Source organism: Amblyomma mixtum, chromosome 10, assembly GCF_055824585.1.
Source record: "Amblyomma mixtum isolate Tamu chromosome 10, ASM5582458v1, whole genome shotgun sequence".
In the NCBI taxonomy this organism is placed as follows: domain Eukaryota; kingdom Metazoa; phylum Arthropoda; class Arachnida; order Ixodida; family Ixodidae; genus Amblyomma; species Amblyomma mixtum.
Window position 1 is genome coordinate 10,052,861 of NC_143021.1, and position 23,392 is coordinate 10,076,252.

At 45.8% G+C, this 23,392-nt stretch overlaps 1 protein-coding gene across 1 annotated transcript; it reads left to right on the plus strand.

Annotated features, from left to right (window-relative positions):
- The first annotated feature begins 4,777 nt into the window (after positions 1-4,777).
- LOC149325112 (cytoglobin-1-like) lies at positions 4,778-12,183 on the plus strand. The gene is made up of 2 exons (XM_089564190.1): positions 4,778-5,239; positions 11,782-12,183. The coding sequence occupies exons 1-2, from the start codon at positions 4,778-4,780 to the stop codon at positions 12,181-12,183; spliced, it is 864 nt and encodes a 287-aa protein (XP_089420316.1).
- Positions 12,184-23,392: the final 11,209 nt, after the last annotated feature.

The window sequence follows — 23,392 nt, forward strand, 5'->3', positions numbered from 1 at the left end:
ATGGTGGCAGTTGATAGATAACCTGTTCTACGGAGCAAATAGCCTTCTTCTTGTCCGGTGCGCGATCAACGTTGAAATTCAACCCGGGGGAAACGGCTGTGACATCAGTGGGTGTGGGCTGGTAGGAAGACACGTTTACCAGATCCATTCTGGCATTTGTCGCCATTCTGGCATTTGAGCACGCACACAAATCAGAACACTAGATTGACTGCGACAATGCAGCAATTTTAGCCAATGAACGAAACTTGACAAAGCGGCTTCTTCTTGAGTCATCATTCATCCATTCGACAACTGGGACAATGAACCGCACTGCAGGCAGCTTGCTACTAATCTATTACCAGTCTTTACGTCACAAATTTCCCGCTTATCTTACGTGTACTTGCTTTGTCCGCCTCATTGTGAACAAGAAACCCTCAGCGGTTCCGGAACGTCATTCTTCATTGCTTGACTTGGTCAGTGACTGCAATTCATACTTTTTTTTTCTCTAATAGACAGATTTAGAGAGGCATGAAGCAACAATTGCTATACTTCAGGGTAACGGTCCGACATTGCCGGATAAACTTCGGCCGTTCGTCTTCGCTGAGGATATGACTCGGTATCTAGCCGAGTTCGAGCGGTTCTGTGAGAGAAAGCGCATCGAGAAGATCCGTTAGGCACAGACATTGCTAACCCTTGTTGATAGAGAAGCGCCTTATGTGATTAAGAATATGTTAGACGGCTGTGTGGGCGGCTACATTGAGCTCAAAGGTATTGTATTGAGCATGTACCGCCTATCACGTATGGAGATAAAAAAAAGTGTCAGTGCGAAAAGAAGAGTCAATATTCGTACTTAGCTATGCTCTATAAGCTGAAAGCCGATATTTTAGAGTGGCTTGACAGTGAGGAATGCTAAGACGTTCAAGGCATGGTGGTAGTATGCGCAGCTGCAGACCAGCTCTGCCCTTGAGCCACAGAGGAAGATAGCTCGTCCGTTGCATATGCGAGTGCTGATCTGACAGGGGAAGATGTCCCACGTCCGCCAATTGAGTAAACGGCATCTGTACCTTCGGATGCTGTAGCCACTGCATAGAAAGATGCAATTGCTGTGGTTTCGCCCATTTTAATCGGAGCGGAGTTATCGGAAAGCGAATCTTCTAGCGTGGCAAAACCGGGAGGGGCTGCAGAGCATGGCGGAGAGGAAGTTCGGCTGGACACTTTAAAAGCCAGTGCAGACGTAAGCGAATACAAAGTGGATGACACACCGTATCGTATCTGACAAAAATTTAAAAATTCGCGATTTTTTGTTCACGGAAGTGGGCGCATATGGAGGATGCGGAGCCTGAGAAGAATTACGCTAGTGTCTACGGCGAGCGATGCAAATGAAGTCTCGAGCTTACCCATCGCGGCGAACTTAGTCGCAGTCTGGAGAGTAGAAGCAGCAGCACTAACGATGACACTGCAAGTATAATGAAGGACGACCTTCGCTCACAACCGAGTGAAAGACGTCAAGAGCGGGGGAACAAACTGAGCAACCTGGCAGCGTTCATTTTGTTTCACCGACGCCTGAAGAAGCTAAGGTGCTGAGCGACAGTGAAGTGCAGAACCTGTCAGACACCAAGGGGGCTGATACGTCATTTCATTCCATAAAATGAGAAAAGTGCTCTAAAAAAGCCTTGCTATACGTTAGCGCACAAATATAACATTAAATGAAATACCTGCTGTCAATTTGGTTAATACTGATAATATTACCAAATTTGCAGCCCAGACCAGAATTTCGCACTAATAATTGCAAACAAACAGTCACTGTTTCGGGAATACCTGCCAACATAAAGTAGCGCCATATGTTATCATGATTTAGCCCTGTACTAAAACATAGTGCATGAATAACTTATTTCGTACTTATTTCATGGCTTACCTTATTTCTTGGCTGGTATGTGTGCTGCTTAACACATGGATGTCGATCGATACGCAAAATTATTAAGAGACTTCTTCGGATGCTCCTCTTCATTTTCGACTGTTCGTGCCTTTTCTACAAATATTTATATCTTTACATCCTATTTGGATTCCTTAATGTTAATGGTAGTGTTGAACTGTGATTACCTCTGCTGTATTGTTAGCATTTATTTGGTACCGAATACTCGTCTTTGTTTCTGCTATTTTTCATTAACTCCTGTGCCAAAACATAAGGGATTTTTCATGCATTTATTAACAAGAAATTCTCTTGTAAGCGCAAACTTCCACCACCTTCCCCAAAGCAGATCCTCCATCTCCTCGCATGACACAGAACTAGGCTATGTGCAGCCGTTGGCAACAGTTGAGTTTCCCCTTCACGTGGCGATGAGAGGAAACATTTGATGATGATTAAATCGGATTTCTTGATGGATTGATGGTTCGGACTCGCAAACAATCATATTATTCGACGGCGGGACAAGAAGGTTAACTATTTATCAATACATGAATAAACAATAAGAAACAAGCAAAGAGAAAAGTATTACAACGTGACTGAACCGTTAATTACACGAAATCAACCCCACTTAACCGAGAGCGTTCCGTTTTAAGCCTTCTGTCTCCGGCCTTGGCGGGCACAGCAGTCAATAATAACACAGGCGACACTTCTCACCAATCGATGCTTAGGGAAAGGACAATAAAGTTTCCGTCAGCCATGCAAAGACTGGGGAAAGGATGTTAGGTAATCAAATATTTGGGAAAGAAGAGGTTCCGAGCACGCATAAAAACAGCACTGAACTCGCTGCTTTCCGAACCTCTGCCTTCCTCTTCGTTTCCCTCTCCACGCACGTGCATACGGGACACACGTATGCCACGGGAACAATCACTGAAGGTTCGTTATAAATTAAAAGGAAAGCTGTCGCGGAGGGGTCCAGCGGCAACTATAGCTTAACTGTGGGCCTCTTCTGAGTATCGGACGCTCAGAGACCCATCGGCTCCGCATCGCGTTCCGATCGTCTACCGTACACCTGCGTCCTCACAGTAAGACGCAGGGAAGCAAGAAGGTTTAAAAAAAACATCCACCAGCTACAAACACGACGACTGCAGGCATTCAAACACTGCACTGTAGAACGCTGCGCGCTAAAAAGTTTCTGTGGTGGGGAGGCAAGACGGAGACAGAACGAGCGTTCTGGCGACGGTGCCGCCAGCAACAGTAGAGCAGCCACCTAGTCTCCGTCGTGCGTCCGCGGTTCCACGAATTCGGTGACCCTTCGACCGGGGACAGGTGCACATGTCAAAGTCTCGCTCCGTGCACTGTACTGGGGACTGGATGGTGCACATGAAAGTTCAGCGAACTTCACAGCAACCATGACTGTCCAGCACGGATCAGAAGATGTACGCTAGCCTGGATGTGGAACAGACAATGGCTCTTTTGGTGTTACACGGCATATCCACTCAGGCCAGCATCTTCGTCTGCACGACCAGCGCTATAGAACGTCTTGGTAGCCACAAAGCCATCACTCGGAATCCCAATGTTCTTGGCAAAGTGCGCGCGACAGGCACCTCCTGTACAGATGTGTCTGCTGTAGGCTCGATATCAGCAGGCAGCTGCTCTCTCCGAGCACACTCAGGCAAAGCAAGCGCAAGTGCAGTGGTCAGTTACCATGCTATCTTCATACGACAAATGTCATTTATTCTTCCCATTGGTACAAGGGCTGAAGCGCGCCATACGCATCGAGAACTTCGGTTGCATTCACGCAATGTTCCTACAGGGTGTAATCCGTCGTATGAGTAACACCCTGCAGTTTGTCAGAATGGGACACTGTGCACTTCTCAACAGAGTGGTCAAAACATAAGCAATGATCACAGCGGAGTAGGGCAGCGACAAGGAACATGGCCCTCTTTGTAGCCCCGCAGGAACAATGATGACCTTCCAGAAATCTCAATGAAGCTCTACATTCCACATGCACTAAAGGATGGGGTACATCGCTGACAGTGACACCATCAGCCAGTGTCTACCGATACCCCGTTTCAAGATGAGCGATTCCTCCATTTTCGTCAACCACAAGATTCCAGCCGCGGCTGATTCCACTCTGTCGGGTAGATCGTAGGACGTTCCGAATGAATGTCTACATCCTCCAGATGGTCAGAGCAGTTTTCATCTTGCCTACCTTTGGCTCTGGGTCACTTATTATGTAAGGATGGTTTTTGTACTGCAGTTCTGCCGCATTAGCAAGCTTTGCCTTTTCAAGCACTGGCTTCCAATCAGCCATGCGAAATATGAAACAGGCAGATGCAACTAATGCACTCTAATCGATTACAGAACGTAAAACGTACAAAAAGTCTTGCACACGGTGGGGAGCTCCAGGGAGGTTTGGGCGTTCCCAGCGCAGTACTACAGCAATACCTCGCGAAGCGATGGTTAATCCTGATCCGAGAAAATCAAAATGACTGTTCTTCCTCTTCTTCTTCTCCACATGAAAAAGGCACATAACCACGCGGGGGGATTGGCCAAGGTACGGGGGTCTTCCTTCATAGTCTTTTTCCAGTAGATCTTTATTTTTTGATCTCCCCTGTTGTCAGAAGTATTCTTGCAATTTCGCACATCCGTACAGAAAAGAACGGACGATTGCGCTCCGAAGAATATCTGGTGTTACGAGTACATGTTTTTTAGGTACGGCAAAGAACCGGCTACATTTCTGACGCAGAACAACACCGTGGATCTCCTAGCATTGCGCTTTGTTTTGAAGAAGAAGAGGCCGCCATACGCCATTTCAACCACGTCCTTCTTGTCCTTGCCAGCCGGCGCAGCGAGCCGACATTTTCTTCTCGTGAAGCCTTCGACGAGGGAATGGGCAACATTCACCGCAAGACCGGCGAGTTGCCGGACGAGCTCACAGGCTTGACGGAAAACGAGGTGCAGCTCGTCCAGCAGACGTGGCGCAAATTCACCAGCGAGAACCCCGAGTACGGCGCCATCCTGTTCCTCTCCCTGTTCATCAGGCACCCCGAGTACATTCAACTGTTCAAGCCCTTTCGCGGTAGGCCCGTCGGAGCGCTCAAGGAAGACCCAACATTCAGGGCGCACGGGTGCGCCATCGGATACCACATCACCTCCATGGTAGAGAGCTTGCGCGACCCGGCCACCTTCGAGATACTGGTGCGGCGCAACACCACCGAGCATGTGCGCCGCAAGGGGGTCAAGCCGCTCCACTTTGAGGTGATGGGCGAGGTTGTGGTGGATACGCTGCAGGGCACAGATGAACGGCACATGACGCCAGCTGCCGTCGAGGCCTGGCGGAAATTCTTCGCAGTGAGTAATCCATTTGGCTCCGCTTAGCTTGCAGCCTGCGCTACTCCTTCAGCTGAACGAAGCCGACCTTTTCTCATGCGAATGCGCTAAGGCAGTGGTATATGGTGCAAAAAACAACAGACTAGAACTACAAGGCTCATGTAAGTTGTACATTATGGCTTGCCTGCCGCTGCAGCTATAAACATTGACCATTGCTGACGGGCAAGTAACGTCTCGGAGAAGCAGTATAATCCAGAATTGGGATTGTAGGAGCCATGTAATTTGCACACGTACCAGAAGGAATTTCTTTATTCAGAGTAACTAGTAAAAAATTGTTCCTAAGCGTAGAGGATAAGCAGAACAAAGATCCACCTAATACCTCCGATCTGTGGATCCCGTATACTGAGAAGTAACGACACTTGGCTGCAGAGCGAAAACGCAAATAAGTTCCCTCGGCCATTTGTGCGCGTCACAGATTTCAAAAAAAACCACAAGGAGGGCCTCGAAGCCATTTTTCAATTTCACGAGTTTATCTATGCTTCCGCGAGAAAGGTTTGAACAAGACCGACTGGCTCAACAGCCTTCTAAATATATGTGGACTTCTAATTATATATATCAATTTTCAATGCCGAAGAAAGAAATTAACAGCCGGTTTAGCACGGTGGCCCAGCATCGTGGAGTATCACTAGTTACGGTGGGGTGGGCACAGAAGGTCTGTAAAGGCTAAAGGTTAATAACCTACAGCTCTTAAAGATATTTTCTGGAATGGATTTACCGTGAAGACATTCCCTTTGATGGTCTTTAAGATTAGGCCTTCGTCCAAAAGTCTTTCCCACAAATGCGCCTTCCCTGAAGGCAAATATTTACCATCAAGGTCTTCACCGAGATGGTTTGCTGCAAGGTGTACACACCTGGCAGGTTGCCCACAGTCCGGCTCGCATGCCGGAAACCACACTAGTAGAGCTGCCGCACTAAAACGTTTGCTATTTTTACCATTTTCACGATAGGCCTCCTCCCCCCTCCGCCGCCCCTCAACCGACCAAAGCTGTACATCATATAATTCCACACAGCTCTCGCGACGCAAATAAGAGGTTTTTACGACCTTGTCCGAGAGGCACATTTGGATAATATGCTCATTTCCCGGCCTGCTGTGTCGTGAGCGTTGGCCTTCATCGAACTAAGGTGTCTCTGTCCATTACGGTTGAAAATTGTATAAAATGTTCGCTTCACCGGAATGAAAACCTCATTTAGGCATCGACTGCACGCCTACCAGCCACAGTTTTTAGTGAAGCCACTACCAGCCGTCGTGCCTTGAGCGGACGGGCAAACCGTTACGATACCTGAACGCGCCATATCCTCTTATTTGCCACGTCGACGGACGTTGGCTTTTGTGCTGATTGCACAGACGGGACGCATAGAACTTGAACACACAACGAGCGCTCGTTGTGTTTTTGAGTTAAATGTGTCCCGTCTGTGTTTTTGCGCTGTTACTTGACGATGAATAACCAACAAGCCCAAGCTGCTGCTCTTGTTAAGCCTTCTGATCAATTTTTTTTCTGTTTGCGGCACTAGCTCACCGAATTCACTTATTGAGTAGCACGCCAGAGTGAATTTCATCCGCGAACGGGCCTGCTGTATTGCATGCTTGATAAGCTTATCTCGTCTGTCAGGAAGCAAGCGCTTAATGATCTTTGCGACATTTTTGTTTCGTGCGTCGACATAATGACATGCTTTCTGTTTGCCGACCCTTGCCCGTTTTGGTTACGTTTCAATTTATACTACAGGCCCGTGAGCTTTGCGATGTCAGTGCACGTTAAAGAGCCAGGTGGTGGATAGTTCCGGAGGCTTTCACTACGACGTCCCAAAGCCTGATTCATTTAGGGACGTTAAAACCGACAAAATAAATTAACTTAAACATTTATTTTTGTTCATACTATCCTGCTTCTGAATATATGTTTTGTTTTCGGGAGTATTGTGAAAGCATTACATGTCCCATTAGCACAAAAGCCGGCGTCTGCCGCAGTGCGTTGCACGAAATGCCGCGCGGTCTACTGAACAAAACCAGGACGATGCCCGACGGCGTTGTGTGATGTCACAAGACACGTAAGCGAGCATGCAAGATCATGAACAATGAAGCATAACCTGTTGTTACCTATGATATTCATAACTCGTAGTTAGTCATCACTCATAGTCATTGTGAAAGGTATCGTACTCAGCGCTATAACATAAGAGTAGCGCTAAACCAGGACGACTGACAAAAGGGGAGAGAACACACACCCACAACACGGGCGCTAACTTCCGACTGACGAAGAAAGCCAAAACCAACCAAGTGAACGGAACCTGAGCAAAAGTAGCGCATGCGCTGACCTAACGGGAAAAATGAATCGAAAAAAGATGCGATTAAAAACGGGAGATCAGAGATATTTTGAACCCAAGAAGGCCATCCCGTAGAAGGGCTTCCTTCCCAAGCTTAAGGCACAAGCCATGCAGCTATGTGGCAAGCTCAATCTTGCGAAAGTGGCAAAGAGCGTTGAAAATAGCAAGCGTCTCTTCTTTGAAGTGTTTTTCAGCGCAAAGACTCATAAGGTTGATCCACCCCTTAGGAAAATAATTTCTGAACAGGACACTTTCCAGATGTGAATCGCTCTGTTTCTCTAAAAAAATTAATATTTTGCCTGTCAATGACCCGTTCCTTGTAAGAAATTCAGAAGTTGTTAAAGTTGTAAAATCGTTTTCCGACAAGAGCCTTCTCAGCTTCCCCATTGACGTTAAAGACTTATATTAATCCTTGGCTCACGATAACCTACTTACCATAGTTGAAGACTCGATTCTTCATTACAGTGCGGTGGCTTTTCAAACTGAATCAGGGCTGTCTATTGATAGTCTTTTAGAATTCCTGTTGTTTTATCTGCGCTCCACTTTCATAAATTGGCAAGACGCTCCGTACATTCAAAAACAGGGAATATGCATTGGGTCCTGCCTGGCCTCCGCACTTCGTAACCTATACTTTGCACACCTTGACAGGATCCTCCAAGAGCGACTTGCAAACTCTTGCTTGAATAGAACCTTCAGATTGGTTGATGATTTTCTCTTCCTTGCTAATTGCACACCATCGAGCCTGGAGGCCGTTACTTTAGACATTTTGACCATTGAAGAAGGATGAATAGATGGGCGTGTTTGTAATAATGCATCGTGGGAAGGAAAAGCACGAAAACGACGGGTCAGCGCTCGTCTTTGTGTCCTCTTGCTTCGTCTGTCGTCTTGTTCGAGCTGTTCCCTCCCACGATGTATTTTGACAATTGAAAAAGGTGTTTTCACCCGCTGCTATTGACTAGGGAAATGCCTAATGACTCAGCGAAAACATTTCTTGATATTCGGCTTAAATTCATGGACAACCACGTTTGCTGCTGCTATTCATCTCGCGCCAACAATCCGCTTCTACCATATACATCAGCTCATTCTAAACTCGTGGAACGAGGCATCATTAACCTCTGCATGGAAACTGCCTTTTAAAAGTCATTCCCCCACCAATGCACATCTAGCTTTCATGAACAACTTGCGAGGTTCCTCGAAGCAGGATACCCTAAGGATTTAATGGGTTGAGTCACCGAAAACCTCCTGAAAAAGAAACTCCGGAAAAAGTGTGATAACACAGAAGAAACGAAGAGCAAGGTGGCTGTCATTCCTTACATCCATTGTCTCGAGCGCTGTCTTAAGTAAATAGGAAAAAAGGCAAACGTTCGCGTGGTGTTTTCAGCTCCAGAGAAAATCAGTATGTTATGCAAAAGATCCTTCCCCTCCGCACATCGCTCCCAAAAGTCACAGTTTACCATCTACCACAGGAAAAGATTTGTTAAATGCACTGAGGGCATTGTGTACAGTATTCCGCTCTCTTGTAGCAAGCAGTATATTGTACAATCTGGTAGGTGCCTGAACCAGGCTTCGGGAGCACAATAACAACGTGAACACATATACCGGCAGCAATCTAGCTTTACATTGCAAAGAGTGCAAGTGTGTACCTTTTCTGGATGAATGCTCAGTCGTTGCCAAGAGTAGAGATAAGGAGGTAAGCTAACTGGCGAAATTGTGGAAGCTGCGCAGATTTCTGCCTCCCAAGATAACTGTGTTAGTACACCGTCCATTTCCTTGTCTAAACGGGAGCTGGCCTTCTTAGGTTCAAAACATCCATGATCTCCCATTTTTATCGCATCTTTTTTCGATTTATTTTTTCTCTTTGATGAGCGCACGCGCTACTTTTGCTCAGGTTCTATTCACTTAGTTGGTTCCGGCTTTCTTCGTCAGTCGGAAGGTAGCGCCTGTGTTGTTGGTGGGTGTTCTGTCCCCTTTTTTTCCCTCGTCCTGGTTTTGCGTTACTCTTGTGTTATGGATCAGTACCGACTTGCCCATATTTCCACCCTGGTGAATAATATACTCAGCGCTTTACAAGATTTTCTTTGAAAGGCTATGCGCTATATAGACGTTCACAGGAAAAAAAGAGTAGAGATGGGCGGACAGAAATGCGCTTCTCTCTTGTCGTCTCTTCTTTTTCCTATGAATGCCTAATTAGCGTACACCCTTTCGAAAAAGATCGCTTACTAAATAGCCCATCAAAAAGTTTTACTTCAGCACATATCGTCTGCTACGGGCATTTTACTATGTCTTCAGTCCATGCGATTCGTTCCTGTCATCTATACTTCTTTCCTGCGAACGTCTGATTAGCGCACGGCCATTCAAAACAGATCATGAACCAATTAGCCCATCAGACTGTCTTACTTCAGCGCTTTGCAAGTAACGTAATTTAAGTTGTATCCATAGACTTCGTACAATGCATGCGCAGTCATGACACGTAGTCAGTCGTTACTCAAGGTTAATAATCATTCCGCAACATAGCACGACTTAGCGCTTTCCTTTTGCGACGTTGCATGACCCAGACCTTTCAGGTAGCGCCGTTATAGTCATGACGCATGACTCAGCAGCATTACTGAGCACTCTGTAAGTGACACAATGTACGGTGTATAGAGTTGAACAAATAGTATGCCTTGTCCTTCTTCGTAGCCATAGTCACGACTAATAATCATTCTGAAATGTACTTTACAGGCAAGGTTAAGTAGGGATACAGAGTTTCTCTAGAACTTTAGAAACATATTGCATGGTGATGCTTCATAGTTATGTCTCATACTCATCGTTATGACTCATAGTAATCGTGACACGTAGCATGACTCAGCATTTTAATGTCTTCGCATTTTGTGACAGAAGCAGTCTTAAGGGCCTCCGCCGAATTCTTTTACTACTTAAGGGTGCTTTTTCTTTGGATGCGTTTCACCTTGCCTCCACGCGGTCGTTACGTGCCCAGTTTCCGGTGGTTGTCTGCATTCTTTCAGATTTTTCTCTGTTTATTGCCTTTTCCATCGGCACTGCCTTTAAGATGATAGTTAGCATTTGCCTGCGGTTTGTTTCTTTTGTACTTTGTTGCCTGTGGAGCGTGTGTATCATGAATCATGTCGTGAAATTTTCTGATTTTTTTTTTCGTTTTGAACAACAGCCGTGGATGACACCATAGCGTAGGGATTAAAACATTAATAAAATGCCAATTCTCTCGGAAAAAAAAAACATGCAGTTCTACAAGTGGAAGTTTCAAGAATCCTCTCCAGTTACCACTGTTTACCTTCGGGGAAATAAGGAATGCAAACAGGCTGGAGGTTTCTTGTTCATCAGTCACCATTTCGCATTGAGTTGTGATGCACCAGTAGCGCCGATCAAACTCTCCAGGCCTGTGTAATTAGAAAATGAGTTAAACTAGTCAAGCTCTCAATAGACTGGCTCGTTTAACTACAGCAACGTTCACCTATTCAAATCTTGGTCAGAGTTGCGAAGTGCGCTGCTTGCGCTTCATTTTTGTGTAAGCGGCACTCTGCAAATCTCTTGTAGGGCGTTGAGAGCTAGAGTTTTCGCTGTAGGCATGCTTTGATTCTCTTTCCCTCCCTTCATTCTTTCTCTAAAGCCGCTGCCGTCGTTAATCGGTGCAGCCCTGAACAGAATTAGGCCCGGTGCACATCTATGTCGTTTGTCAAAAGTATTCAGCGCAATTGGTTTTATTCTTGGCCTTACAATGTGGGTTCGTAAGCACAGCTAGCATTAAAAAATCTGTTGAAGGTGGTAGGAACTGACGTCGCGCGTAAAAATCTTGCTACTTGTAAGGATGCTGCAAGAGTCCACAGCACTGCTCTGATGAAAACACTTTGGATTGTTTGCTTTGGACAAACGCTGTTCATAGACACCTACTGCTGCGGCTAAGGTGCTATGACGCTCGGTTGCTGCGCCCTGAGTCGTTGGTTTCAGTATAGGTTGCGAGGGCCGCGCATTATAAAGGCGAAACGCAAAAAGGTCCCGTGTACTTAGCGAAGTGAGCGCGTGATCAAGACCTCTCTGCGTTTGAAATCAATCGGTGTCGTTTTCCTCCGTCCCTTATCATGGCCCACGTACGGCTTCACGACCGTTAAGCCAGGATACCATGCCATTTCACATCGGCTTACGCTGCCTCTTCCGTGCTGATTTTTGCGCAGTGCATGGTAGCCATATGCCAGGACGTGTACGAGAAAGCGGCCGCGGAACGCGCCGAGAGGGCCTCGACTGCTTCTGCGGCATCGGACTACTACAGCCGCGCCTCATCTTTCAAGGACGAGACGATGCTGACCTCGACGCCCTTGAATACCGCCACGGTGAGCAACGTCGGTGGCAATGATCGCAGAAAGGCACCGCCTGACGAAGCGGCGGCTCCGAAGAGACCGCCGCGCATTATCCGGAAGCAAACCGCCGGCCCCGCCGAGGCCAGGCCGGGAAGCAAGGGGTACAAGGCGGACGCCGACGCTGCGTCGCGGCAGGGCAGGAGCGCAGCCAAGAAGAAGAGCGGCAAAGAGAAGGCGGGGAAGAGCGGGAGAGAAGGGCCCCGTAAACAAAAGTCCTGAACAAGAAAGCACGGGGCCCCACGCACGACATGGGCTTCAATCTCGTCAACGTGGCACTCGTAGACGCTTAGCTCAGATCTTTGTGATGTGCTGGTTTTGCTACACTGACGTTATTAGATAGACGCATGCATTCCAATTTAAGTCTCGGCGTAATTTATTTGCCCTTGCAGTAACGTAGATTTTCTGGCGCAAAGTTTCGCTTTGAATTCAAGTTAATCTCGATTTTTTTCGCCGACGGATTTTTTTCTGAAAGCAAGCGTCCAGCGTTTGTTCTAACTAAATCGTACGTGCGTACGGCTTCTGGACTTCCGCCCGCTTGGAGTGCGTTTAGTGACAATTCCCGCCGTCATGCCGGGAAAAATTAATCGAATTTCCAAACTTTCCTGCTCATGCGCAAAGCCCTCAGAAATTTGATGCATTGGACAACGCTCCTTTTGAGACGTGAGATTCAGAGCCACTCAACAGCCACAGTTGTTGCTTCCTGGGGGCAGTGAAGAAATACCTGAACGCTGTTTTATGGGACGCGTAGATTATATTTTGCGCAGGGCTATCTCATACATTTTTTTGTTGTTGTTGAGGCTTCACTGAGAAACCGGCTTGCTGATATGAACCGCAAGAGCGCGAGTTCTTAAGACCTCGTTAGCAGGAAGTTAAGAATTTGGCCGCTTAATCTTCATCCCGCATCTCATCCCTGAAGCGTCTTTACCTTCGTGAACTGGGAAATAAGCCTAAATGAGCTGCATGAGCTGGGAAGAATTGCACCTGAATCATTATTAGTTACAATGATGCCTATGTACAGATACAGCACTTCAGCGCAGAAAAAAAATATCACGTTGTCATGCCTAGTGCCTAAACACGGAGGGTCGTTAACGACCAACCATATCAGCGCAAGTTTAATGATAAAAGGCAGGCCGCTCTTTCCAATGCATTCTTAGAAATTTGATACGGAAGCTATACCTGCACGATAGGCATCTTCGTGATTTTTCGCCCATTATAATTGGGTCTCAGAGGTTAGTGGTAATCAGGTTAGTGGGTGAAATTTAAGTTTCTTAAAAGGAGTGTTTCCACGACTTCAAGACCAGCAGCGTACAGTTATTCAAGGTCCTCTTATTTCACTGAAGGCCAAATGGTCGGTTTCTGCTCTGTAGGGCCAGAGACATCCTGACCCTGATTGTCTCAGTAGTGAGTTTTATATGACGTTTCTTGCCTTGCCTAGTACATGCGTTGTTGGAAATTTTCGATGCTGCTTATGACGTGAGCTTGCTAACTCTCCACATTCAGTGCAGGTCGCACCATACTGAACCCACAAAAGCACGTCTCCAGTTCGGTTGAAAGCTGTTGAAGAGCATCGTTCCATATGCTTATTGAACCTTCACTGCAGCATGTTTTGGAAGTTTCTTCTCGTCTGCAGCTAGTGGCAATAGTTTTGGTAGGATCGCACCAAGTGTGCAGAAGCAAAGTGCCCAAACCCACATTCATCTTACAAGTTCGATGTTGGAGAGAGTTTACTACGCAGTTCACTGAATTTGCCACGGCCTGACAGTGGCACTGGGATAGGCGTCTGAACGCGGACAGTGCGTTTGCGGATCTCAAAGAGGACTTTCACACCGTGACGCATCGTTTAATAAATAAAAAAGTGGCCTTTACAACATTAACCCTCAAGTGATGTCATGGGTAACGGATTACCTATATTTACGGCCGTAGTTTGTGGTTGTAAGTGGCGCTCGGCACCAAAAGTATGCAAGTTGTCTCCGGTGTTCCGAGGGCTTCGTGTTAGGACCAGTTTTGTTCTTCTCTATACGAGTGACACTACTGGTGGAATAGAGTCTGAAATGCGGATGGCTTCTTTCTTTATGGAGTTGAAATCTGTGATCACGGAGTTGAAATGTTTGGGAAGACCTGAACAAAATCTTAGGGTGGCGCGTTAATTTGAACATAAATTTTAATTTTTCCAAAACACTTATACGAACTTGACAGGACCACCAAGACGATGAAGAAGACGAAGAATTTTATTTCAGCAGAATGAGAGTATCTGGTGAGATACCCTAGGCAAAAGACGCCCACATGACGCCTGACATGGCCTCGTTACTGTATGCTAAGCCGGAGGGCGTAGCCGAACGCGCGCCTGAGCGCTGTCCGAGGAAGCAGTCCAGACACCGTGTTTCCAGGTGATACAGGTTTCCTTTTATTATCCCACTCAGCTTTTATGCACTCGCGCCACCTGACCGCAGATCCGCTATCGCAGTCGCAGCAGCCGACGCCTGCTCACGTCACGCGTCTAGGATGGACCAACGATCCCAGCCCTGTAACCGTCGCATACGCTGGACGCAATCAACCGTTCCATCTTTTTGCTAGAAAGAACTCTTGAAACATAAGTGTTACATAAGTGCCACGGTAGAAACACGGCATGATGTAACAAATACGTGAAGACAGACGAGAGTATCTAGACAAAGCCAGGCGCGCACCTAGACAAAGCTACTCCTTCTCACAAAGAAATATACAAAACAAGTGATACAAAGCAAGCAAAAAAGACCTAGAACAATAACAGTCGAGAATAAACTGTACAATTTCACATGTTATTTACGGGCAAACGCATACCAGAGAAGTGCAGGGTGTACTTGACAGCGCGCTAAATGTACAGTTAAAAGCGGGAGCACAGTTGTAAGTGAATACTTGCAAAAACAGCCAACTGATTTTCATAGCTTTTTTTAGCACTTATTTCGAGTTTCCTTTCAGGTCTCGCTACCCGGATAAGCTGCCACGATGTATTTGGCAAATACATTGAGGACGTGCACTTTTAAGTTAAGAAGAATACTGCGTTGGAACAGGTATTTTAATTTCAACATTTGGCATTTACATCTCTCTTGAATTTAAGTGGCGTCGTCAGGTCGATTATGTTGCTGCTAAAACGCAAACAACCGTGGGACTTCTTCGTGGAAATGCGAGCACTTTTGCATTGCCTTGTCGGGATATTCTAAAGACTTATGTCAGGTCGATTCTGGAATACGCTTGCATGAATTCGGATCCGTCCTCTGCTCGAGATAAATGCATTTTGTCGGTGCAAGGATTCTAGGCAAAAGCAAAGCTCAAACTGCACGTGAACTACTAGAAGCTCACCATATGAAGAAAAAGGGCGATTTTTGCGTAAGCGATACTTCTATTCATTTGTACAAAGCAGGATGTGATCTTTTCTCTGCCACGCGATAAGATGTATCTGACGGATGATAATGTTTCTTTGTTATTCATGGCATGTTGTACTTTCCTGCGTGCGCATTCGCGGCGGAATCTTTATATTTCCCATTGCTGGCGAAATAAAATCAGTTGTGAGTACAGCGTTTGTCCGTGTCGTAGGTGTTTTCTTCCTTTGGGCTCGTCTTTTTTATGCTGCAGTGATGTGGAAGATAAATGCAAGTTGTAGAAGGTGGATAGACTTCCCTCTTCTTTTACGTCTGGCACACACGGGCTCAATACAGTACATCGCACGAGAAAAGAGCACTCAACACCGAATTGCTCTCGGCAGTATGTCCTGTTATACGAGACGCTTGCCGGAACATCACATCCCGCGAAGGATAGCTAAAAATATTAACAAAACCTCTGAGAGCAGCTACATACTCAGTGACAGATTCGCCAGGTTGCTGACAGCGATCCTTACATCGATGGCTTTCTACGACCAAGTGACATTGAGTTGAAAACTCTCTCTCCACTAGAATAACTTATATATACATATCTGGTGTGGCATCACCGGTGGAAGACTGTACTGTGGAAAGTTGTGACGCAGTTGCCTGTCCCTGCGACGTAATTCGGATCAAGTAGTCTGCGGCCTTCATCTCCTAAGTTGTAAATCGACAGTTATTTTTTGCTTTCAACTGGTGCCGATACTCAACCGGAAACACTCAAATAAAGTTCAAAAGTCTTCAATCATTGTGCCCACGGGACAGGTGGGAGACAAGGTCGTTGAAGAAACGGTTCAAGTGTGTGCATGTACCCGTGAAAGATGATGTGGACAATAGCATTTCTTCTAATAAGTTCCGATAATTCCTCTTATTCGAACTTAAATATGGCAAAAATTTTCTGATTCTTCTTGCTTGAATTCATACTTCGTCGCTCTAGTCAGTACTGAACGTGGCAATAAATGACGCAAGAAATTTCTTAGTCCAATATGGCTACTCGACCTCCCCGAGTACCAGTCCAATATGGAGGAGTCAAGCATCTTCCTTCTGCAACTGTCACTGACATTCAGTATGGCTGCTCGGCCTCCACGAGCTTCAAGCCAGTTAACATTCAATACGGATGCTCGGACTCCTCGAGCTCCAAGCCACAATGGAGACAAAGCGTCTTCCTCCCGAATGTAAGGTGCAGTAGAACTCTAAGACCAAGTAGGTTTAACAGCGCAATTAAGCAAATATTGTTGCACGCTATTTTCCTTTTGCAATGAATGCAATAATTTCTCCCTCAGTGATGAATAAAAACACTTTCCATCGCCTCTTTGAGAAAAACTTCATCACAAAGCCCTATTTGCAGTTTGCTTTTCTTGATACCATATACGAAGCATTTATGATACACGTAGCTCTTGTTCAAAGTCATATACAAAAATCTCGTCGAAACATTTCCTCTCACTTGTCTGTAATGTCTTCACCGAAATGGGATGACATTATACTGGATGAGAAAAAGTTCGCAGCTTCAGCACTAGCTGGGCACTCCAGTACTAGTGACTTCTTCAAGAGCGGCCTGGGTCACTATAAAAAGACGCAAAAAAGCTTAAGTCGGCACTGCAAGAAAAAATTACGCTAACTACTAATGGCAAAACATGCCAGAAGCTTGTCTCAAACTGCAGAAAGAGCCGATTTCATTTTGAGAAATTGATTTTGCCGGATTACGTTCAGGGCTCAAACTGCGTTTGATCTATCCCATCCTTGCTCGCCATTGTAGTATCGACCGAGGCGGTCTTACGAAGAGACCGGGCTCCACGCAAAGTGGGACCCAAAGACGCAATTTATTGGACGCGCACATGTATTCAATAACAAAAAGCACGTGACACAAATAGCGGTTCGACAGGTACACATAAACAAAAACAAGCAAATAGCCAATCTAGCAATACGAAACCAAAACCAATGGATGCAACAGTATGTATGTTCTTCGCACGACAACGGAAAGCTGTCGACACACCTTTAGAGCTTGTGATAGAGAGAGGGTGCGGTAGATGGTCCTTGGCGATCACAAAATGAACAAGGGAGGGGAAAACCTCAGGTTGCTAGAGCCAACGTTTCGACAAGGGGACTTGTCTTCGTCTAGGCAAAGCGTTCATCATCGGCAGGGATTAAATAGGGCCTTCGCTCCGAGGAGGAAGGCCCGGGGGTGGGGAAGGAAAGTGGTGTGGGAGGGGATGCGTGTCAGGAAGGGGAGGGAGGTGAATCATGATTTGTTAGGCTGCAATAGCGGAACAACTTATATCCGGGGGGGGGGGGGGGGGTATAATGAACAAAAGGCTTTCAAGGGGCTGCGACGGGGGGGAGGCGCTGGGTGAACCTGCAAAACTCAGATAAAAGGATTAGTCAGCGTGGTACAGGGAAATGAGAACAAGAAAAAAAAAGGCTGGCACTGGAAGGAGAAAGGAAGGGGGGCATTTCCAAGGAAGGACAAGGCAGGGGGGGGGGGGGGGGGGAAATGGCTCGTGTTCAGACAGCCAAAAAGTGGGGCGGAGGGGGTAACAGGAGTGTCATGGTTTCTGAGAACTGGTAGCAGGGGATTAGGAGAAAAAGAAGAGAGAAGAAAAAAAAGAAGGTGAACAAAGGGAGAGGGTGACAAGGCCGGAAATGTGGTGGAAGATATGAGGTGGGAAGGGTGCAAGGAGCGACAATATACTTATGTGAGGTTCTAGGAAATAGTCTGACCACGTGCAAGACATTTGTTAATTTAAAATTATGCTGACCCTGGAATGTACCTGAGAGATTCCAGGTTTCCTCTGGACATGTTAATCCCTGTTGGTTGCAGTGTTTTAAATTTGTGGATTAGGAATGCTTCTCTGTATTTTCTGTCCCTTGTCGATTTGAAGCCTGACTGAAGAATGAACGATTTGAGTTCGTCGAATTTGTGATGGCGTTGATTAAAATGGGTCGACACTGCCTTCTGTTCATTCCGTGTTGTGTCAGCCCGGTGCCCGTTTAATCTGGCACTCATTGTTTGTCCGGTTTCTCCGATATATTGTTTCTGGCAGTAGGAGCACTGGAGCATGTAGATAATATTGGACGATGTGCAGTCAAAACTGGTCTTTATATCGAAACTGAAATCGCTTGCCGTACTTTTAACCGTAGTGTCTCTTTGTAAATGTTTGCATGTCTTGCATCTAGGTCGAGAGCATGAAGTTACTGTCGGTGGTGGTTTCTTACCGAGCCTAGCATGCACCAGGATGTCCCTCAGGTTTGTGTTGCGTCTGTATGTTACCCTTGGTGCGCCGGGAAATATTTTCTTGAGACGGTCGTTACCAGTTAAAATGGGGTGGTATTTCCGCAGGATATTGTTTATGTTTGGAAGCGCGTTTGAGTATTTCGTTATAAGTGCAGGAGGTCGTTGACTGTTAGCTTTTGTTCGTTTTTTTAAGAACTACATCTCGTTTCAAAGTGGTTTCTCGTTGGAACGCATTATTAAGGGTTGTCTGTGGATGGTTTCTGGTGATTAGTGTGTTTTTTAGCGAGTGGAGGTGTTTCAGGTAGTCATCGTCGTCGCTACATATTCTTCTTAGTCTCGTTGCCTGTCCTACGAATATACCTTGTTTGCAGTGTCTTGGATGATGGCTAGTGAAATCTAAGTATTGTTGTCGGTCAGTAGGCTTCCTGTAAAGTGTGGTTTTGAGCTTGCTATTTTCTAAATGGACAGTGGTGTCAAGGAAATTGACTTGCGTTTTCGAGGAGTTGAAGGTGAATTTAATGCTGGAGTGGAATGAATTGAAATGTGTGACGAATGCCTTCAGGGTCTCAGCCCCATGCTCCCATATCATGAAAATATCGTCTATGTACCGCAGGTATATGAGTGGTTTTTTTAGAAATGAATTTAGAAGTTTAGATTCTAGTAGCCCCATAAAAATGTTCGCGTAGGTGGGTGCGAAGGGAGTGCCCATGCTTGTTCCAAATACTTGAAGGTAGTAAGAAGAATTGAATTCAAAGTAGTTGAGTGTTAGTACCAATTCAAGTAGCGTGAGGTACACTTCAGTTTCGTGCGGGTGAGGACTTTGAGTTAGAATTTTTAAGAGTGCGTCGATACCTTCATTAATGGGAATATTTGTGTACAAAGCGGCGACGTCAAGTGTGACAAGTATGCTATCTGCTGGGATAATGGAAGCGTCATTCAGAGACTCTATTATGCGAAGAAAGTGCGGTGTATCCTCGACAAAGGAAGGGAGGTGGGTGGGAATATCTGCAAGATAGTTGTTCAGGAAAATTGATAAGTTCTCTGTGGGCGTGTTATTGTTTGAAACGATAGGTCTGCCGGGGATATCTGCGGTAAACAAGTCTTCTGCGGAAACCTTATGGATTTTGGGAAGTAGGTAAAAGCGTCCTGCCTGTTTGTTTAGCGGATTTAAGAAGTGGTAATCGGACTGCGTGATTAGTTCTCTTGATAGTAAGTTTGCCAGTTTGTTCAGAATCAATTTGCAGAACTCTGAAGTGGGATCTGAATCTAATTTCCTATAATGACAAGGGTTGTTAAGTTGCCTAAAAGCTTCTTTTTTGTATTTTTCGGCTGGCAGGATAACTATGCTACCTCCTTTGTCTGCAGGTTTAATGACTATATCGGTTCTAGAAGCTAAGTGGTTCAGAGTAGCCTGTTCCGTTGGGGTAACGTTTCTGCGTTTTCGAGCTTGCTTTGTTTGGTCTATAATTTCTTTCGAGACAGATTTAATGTACAAGTCTAATTCGGGACTCTGCTGCGCTTCCGGCGTCCACGTGCTTTCGGCTTTGAGAGGGATGGCATTAAGGCTGGTTACTGCAGTAGGGTGAGCACGTGTTGACCACGTGTTACAGGAAAGAGCTAGGTTAGTAATTGGGGTGTTTGCTTTTTCGGCAAAGAATTCCTTAATTCGCAATCTTCGCGCAAATTCTGTGAGGTCTCTGTGAAGTCAATACTCGTTAAAATTATTGTTAGTTGGACAAAATGTAAGGCCATGCTTCAGAATCCGTTTGTCGCTATCACTTAGGGATTTGGAAATATCGACAATGTTGCTGTCAGTGTCCTGCGGCGGAAAATGCGTATCTTTTGTCTGTATCGAAATTGGAGGGCGGTTGTTAAACTGTCCAGATGTATTCGTATCTAGCGGAGATTTATCTCTAATTTGTTTATGCTGTTGTTTATCGTGCAGCTTGCGTTCCTTTCTGGCTACAAAATCTGCTAGTGCCTGGCTTTCGCCCGAATTTAGTTCTATCTTACTAAGTTGATCATCGAGGGAATTTAACTGCTCTTGACAATGTTCTTTTAAAATAGCTATGAAGGAAAGGGATGCGTCATTTGAAACCTTTTCCCATCGAGCGAGGAGTTCAGGCCTGAGCGCACCGAGGGAGCACCTAACATTAACTCGAAGTCCTTTGGGTATTGTCCTGTGCTGCGAGTAGGATTTGTAAGTGTGTAGGTGGAATCGGTAGTTAGTTTGTTTAGTGGCTAGTTTCTGGCGACCAGGAAAATTCGTCTATATACTATATCCCGCATTGGCGTGTGACTAAGCTCTTCTGTGGGCCCACGCTCAGATCTGACCAAGCTTCCTGGAAAGGAAAACATGCCTTGCGCGCCGTGTCTAGTTCCTACGTTTTTGAAGCGATGTGTCATTCCATGGACGTGGGCACCGCAGCATAATTTCTTCTTTCTTTTGGGTCAGGTCCGAGGTTTTCTGCACGTTTCAACAAAGAAAAGCACGACACTCGTGCGCTAGCAGCCCAACCTTGACAGCACAACCTTGACCTTGCATAACAAGAAATTTGCTTTTATTGACAGCTTTTCTTAAATGTTTGATTGACCATTGCCACATTTAATAAACCCCTTGGCTTGCACAACAGTGACAGTGAAAAGAAGTGTTTGACTGTTTTTAGGCGTTGTGCAACCCCTTGAGTTGCAGAAAAGCGATGTTTCATAGAAGTTTTTTCCCGAATAAACCTCAATTAATAGTCCAGCGACTGGTTGTGTGTCCTCTCCTTTCTTGCGTGTTGTCGTTGCACGCTGCTCCGTAGCAATGAATCCATACCAACTAGTTCCAATTAAAGGTGCACTGAAGAGGAGCCCGAACTCGTATTTTCCTTGGGGAAAAACACAGCGCACTCCTAAGAGAAGGACGAAGAGAGAAGACGATACAGCGCTGACTTCAACTGATTATTTTATTGCAGAGCGACATATAGATATGTTTGTTCGAAAAGTGTGCGGGAAGACATGGGTAACAGCTGCTGAGTTTGCACGTGACCGAAAGATAACATAATAAAATTGAAAAGACACATTAGGCCAAGGGTGACCCTTCGAGACAACAAAAATGAAAATTAAACGAGATAAAAAGACAAGTAGAGGGGCGATTGAAAGAATAACGCTTAAAAAGATGACGCGAACACGCAGTACAAGATAAACCAAAAAAAACACTACGAGATGACAACAAGCGCACAAAATGCACTTAAAGGCCAAAAAGACCACTAAAAATAGGAAGAAATTTAAAAACGATAAAAGAACCAAAAGGGCCATTAAAAGCAGAAGACAGAAAACAACCTTGTGCAAAAGGTAAAAAGGCTAAGGGACGTATTTCGGAATCCTACACATTAAACATTAAAGTTACTCTGTGCCTGGCTCAAATAGTCTAACTCACGTTTCGTTAGCGCTATCGAGGGTGTGCTAATACAGTCTTCACCTAGCTTTGGAATGTGGGTGGCTTCTAAGATTTCGCGTGTGGTTTGATGCGCATTTCTCGAGATGACAGAGCATTCATGAAGGAAAGGCTCACAAGAACCGGAGGGCCACTTTAAGCAGTGAACACCGAGGTTTTTCTTGACGGTGTTAAAAACATTATTTGAGTGCTTCATAAGACGATTATTGAGGCAACGTCCGGCAACGTCCCGCCCACTTTTCGAACATATGTATATGGTGCTCCACAATAAAAATAATCTGTTGAAGTCAGCGCTTTATCGTCTTATCTTTCTTCGTCCTTGTCTTAGGAGTGTGCTGTGTTTTCCCCAAGATGAACTACCAACTAGCCCGCTCTTCCACCCTTGGTCGTATTTTTACCGCTGGAACACGATGTACACGTTGCGAGCGTTCTTGGAAACTTCGAATTATTGCCCCGTGCAGCCAATGTCCCTTATTTAAATCCGATTAAACGCCCCGGCTTCTGCCTTTCTTTTTAATTCCCGGGCGACGGTGGGAGGAGTCAACCAACCTTTCAAACAGCCACGTAGCGGCTTCCCGCTCTAGTTATCGGCGAAAGCAAAGAGTCGACGCGTATGTTCATTTCCGTGGGCCTAATTTGAAGCCGTGTAGCCTCTGACTGGATCTATTTATTCATGGAAACCTAAAAAAAAAAAACAAAATAAAAGCGAAAGCAACGCCGCCATGCGGCTCTCTGAAAGCCACTCCATGCGTTGGTTGACACCTCCCACCGTCTCCGGAGAATCCAAAAGTTACGGCGTGAGCCGGACGTTAATCCGATTTAAATTATAGAATTCGGCCGCACACGGAAATAGTTCGACATTTCTGAGAATGCTCGGAACGTGTAGATCAAGTTCCCGCGGCAAGAAGACGAGTTCAGGTCTCTCATCAGTGCCAATTTAACCGTTCTAGCACAGTTCGAATAGGGAAGACTATCAGGCAGGGAGACACGGTCTCGCCAATGCTTTTCACCACCTGTTTGTAGGAGGTATTCGGAGTGCTCAATTGGGAGGAGTTGGGGATGAGATTTAAAGGGGAGTACCTTAGTAATCTCTTATTCTCTGATCTCTTTGCCTTGCTAAGTCACTCAGGAGATGAACTGCAAAGCATAATCAATGCGTTAGACAGCCAGAGCAGAACGGAACGTCATGAAATTATTATGCAGAAAAGCAAAGTAATGTTCACAGTACCAAGGGAACAGTGGTTCACTATTGGTAGCGAGATGCTGGAGGTGGCAAGGGTATAAGACGACTTAGGGCAAGCAGTGGCCGCTGATCCGGATCATGAAATGGAAATGCCGAGAAGAACAACGATAGAGTGGAGCGCA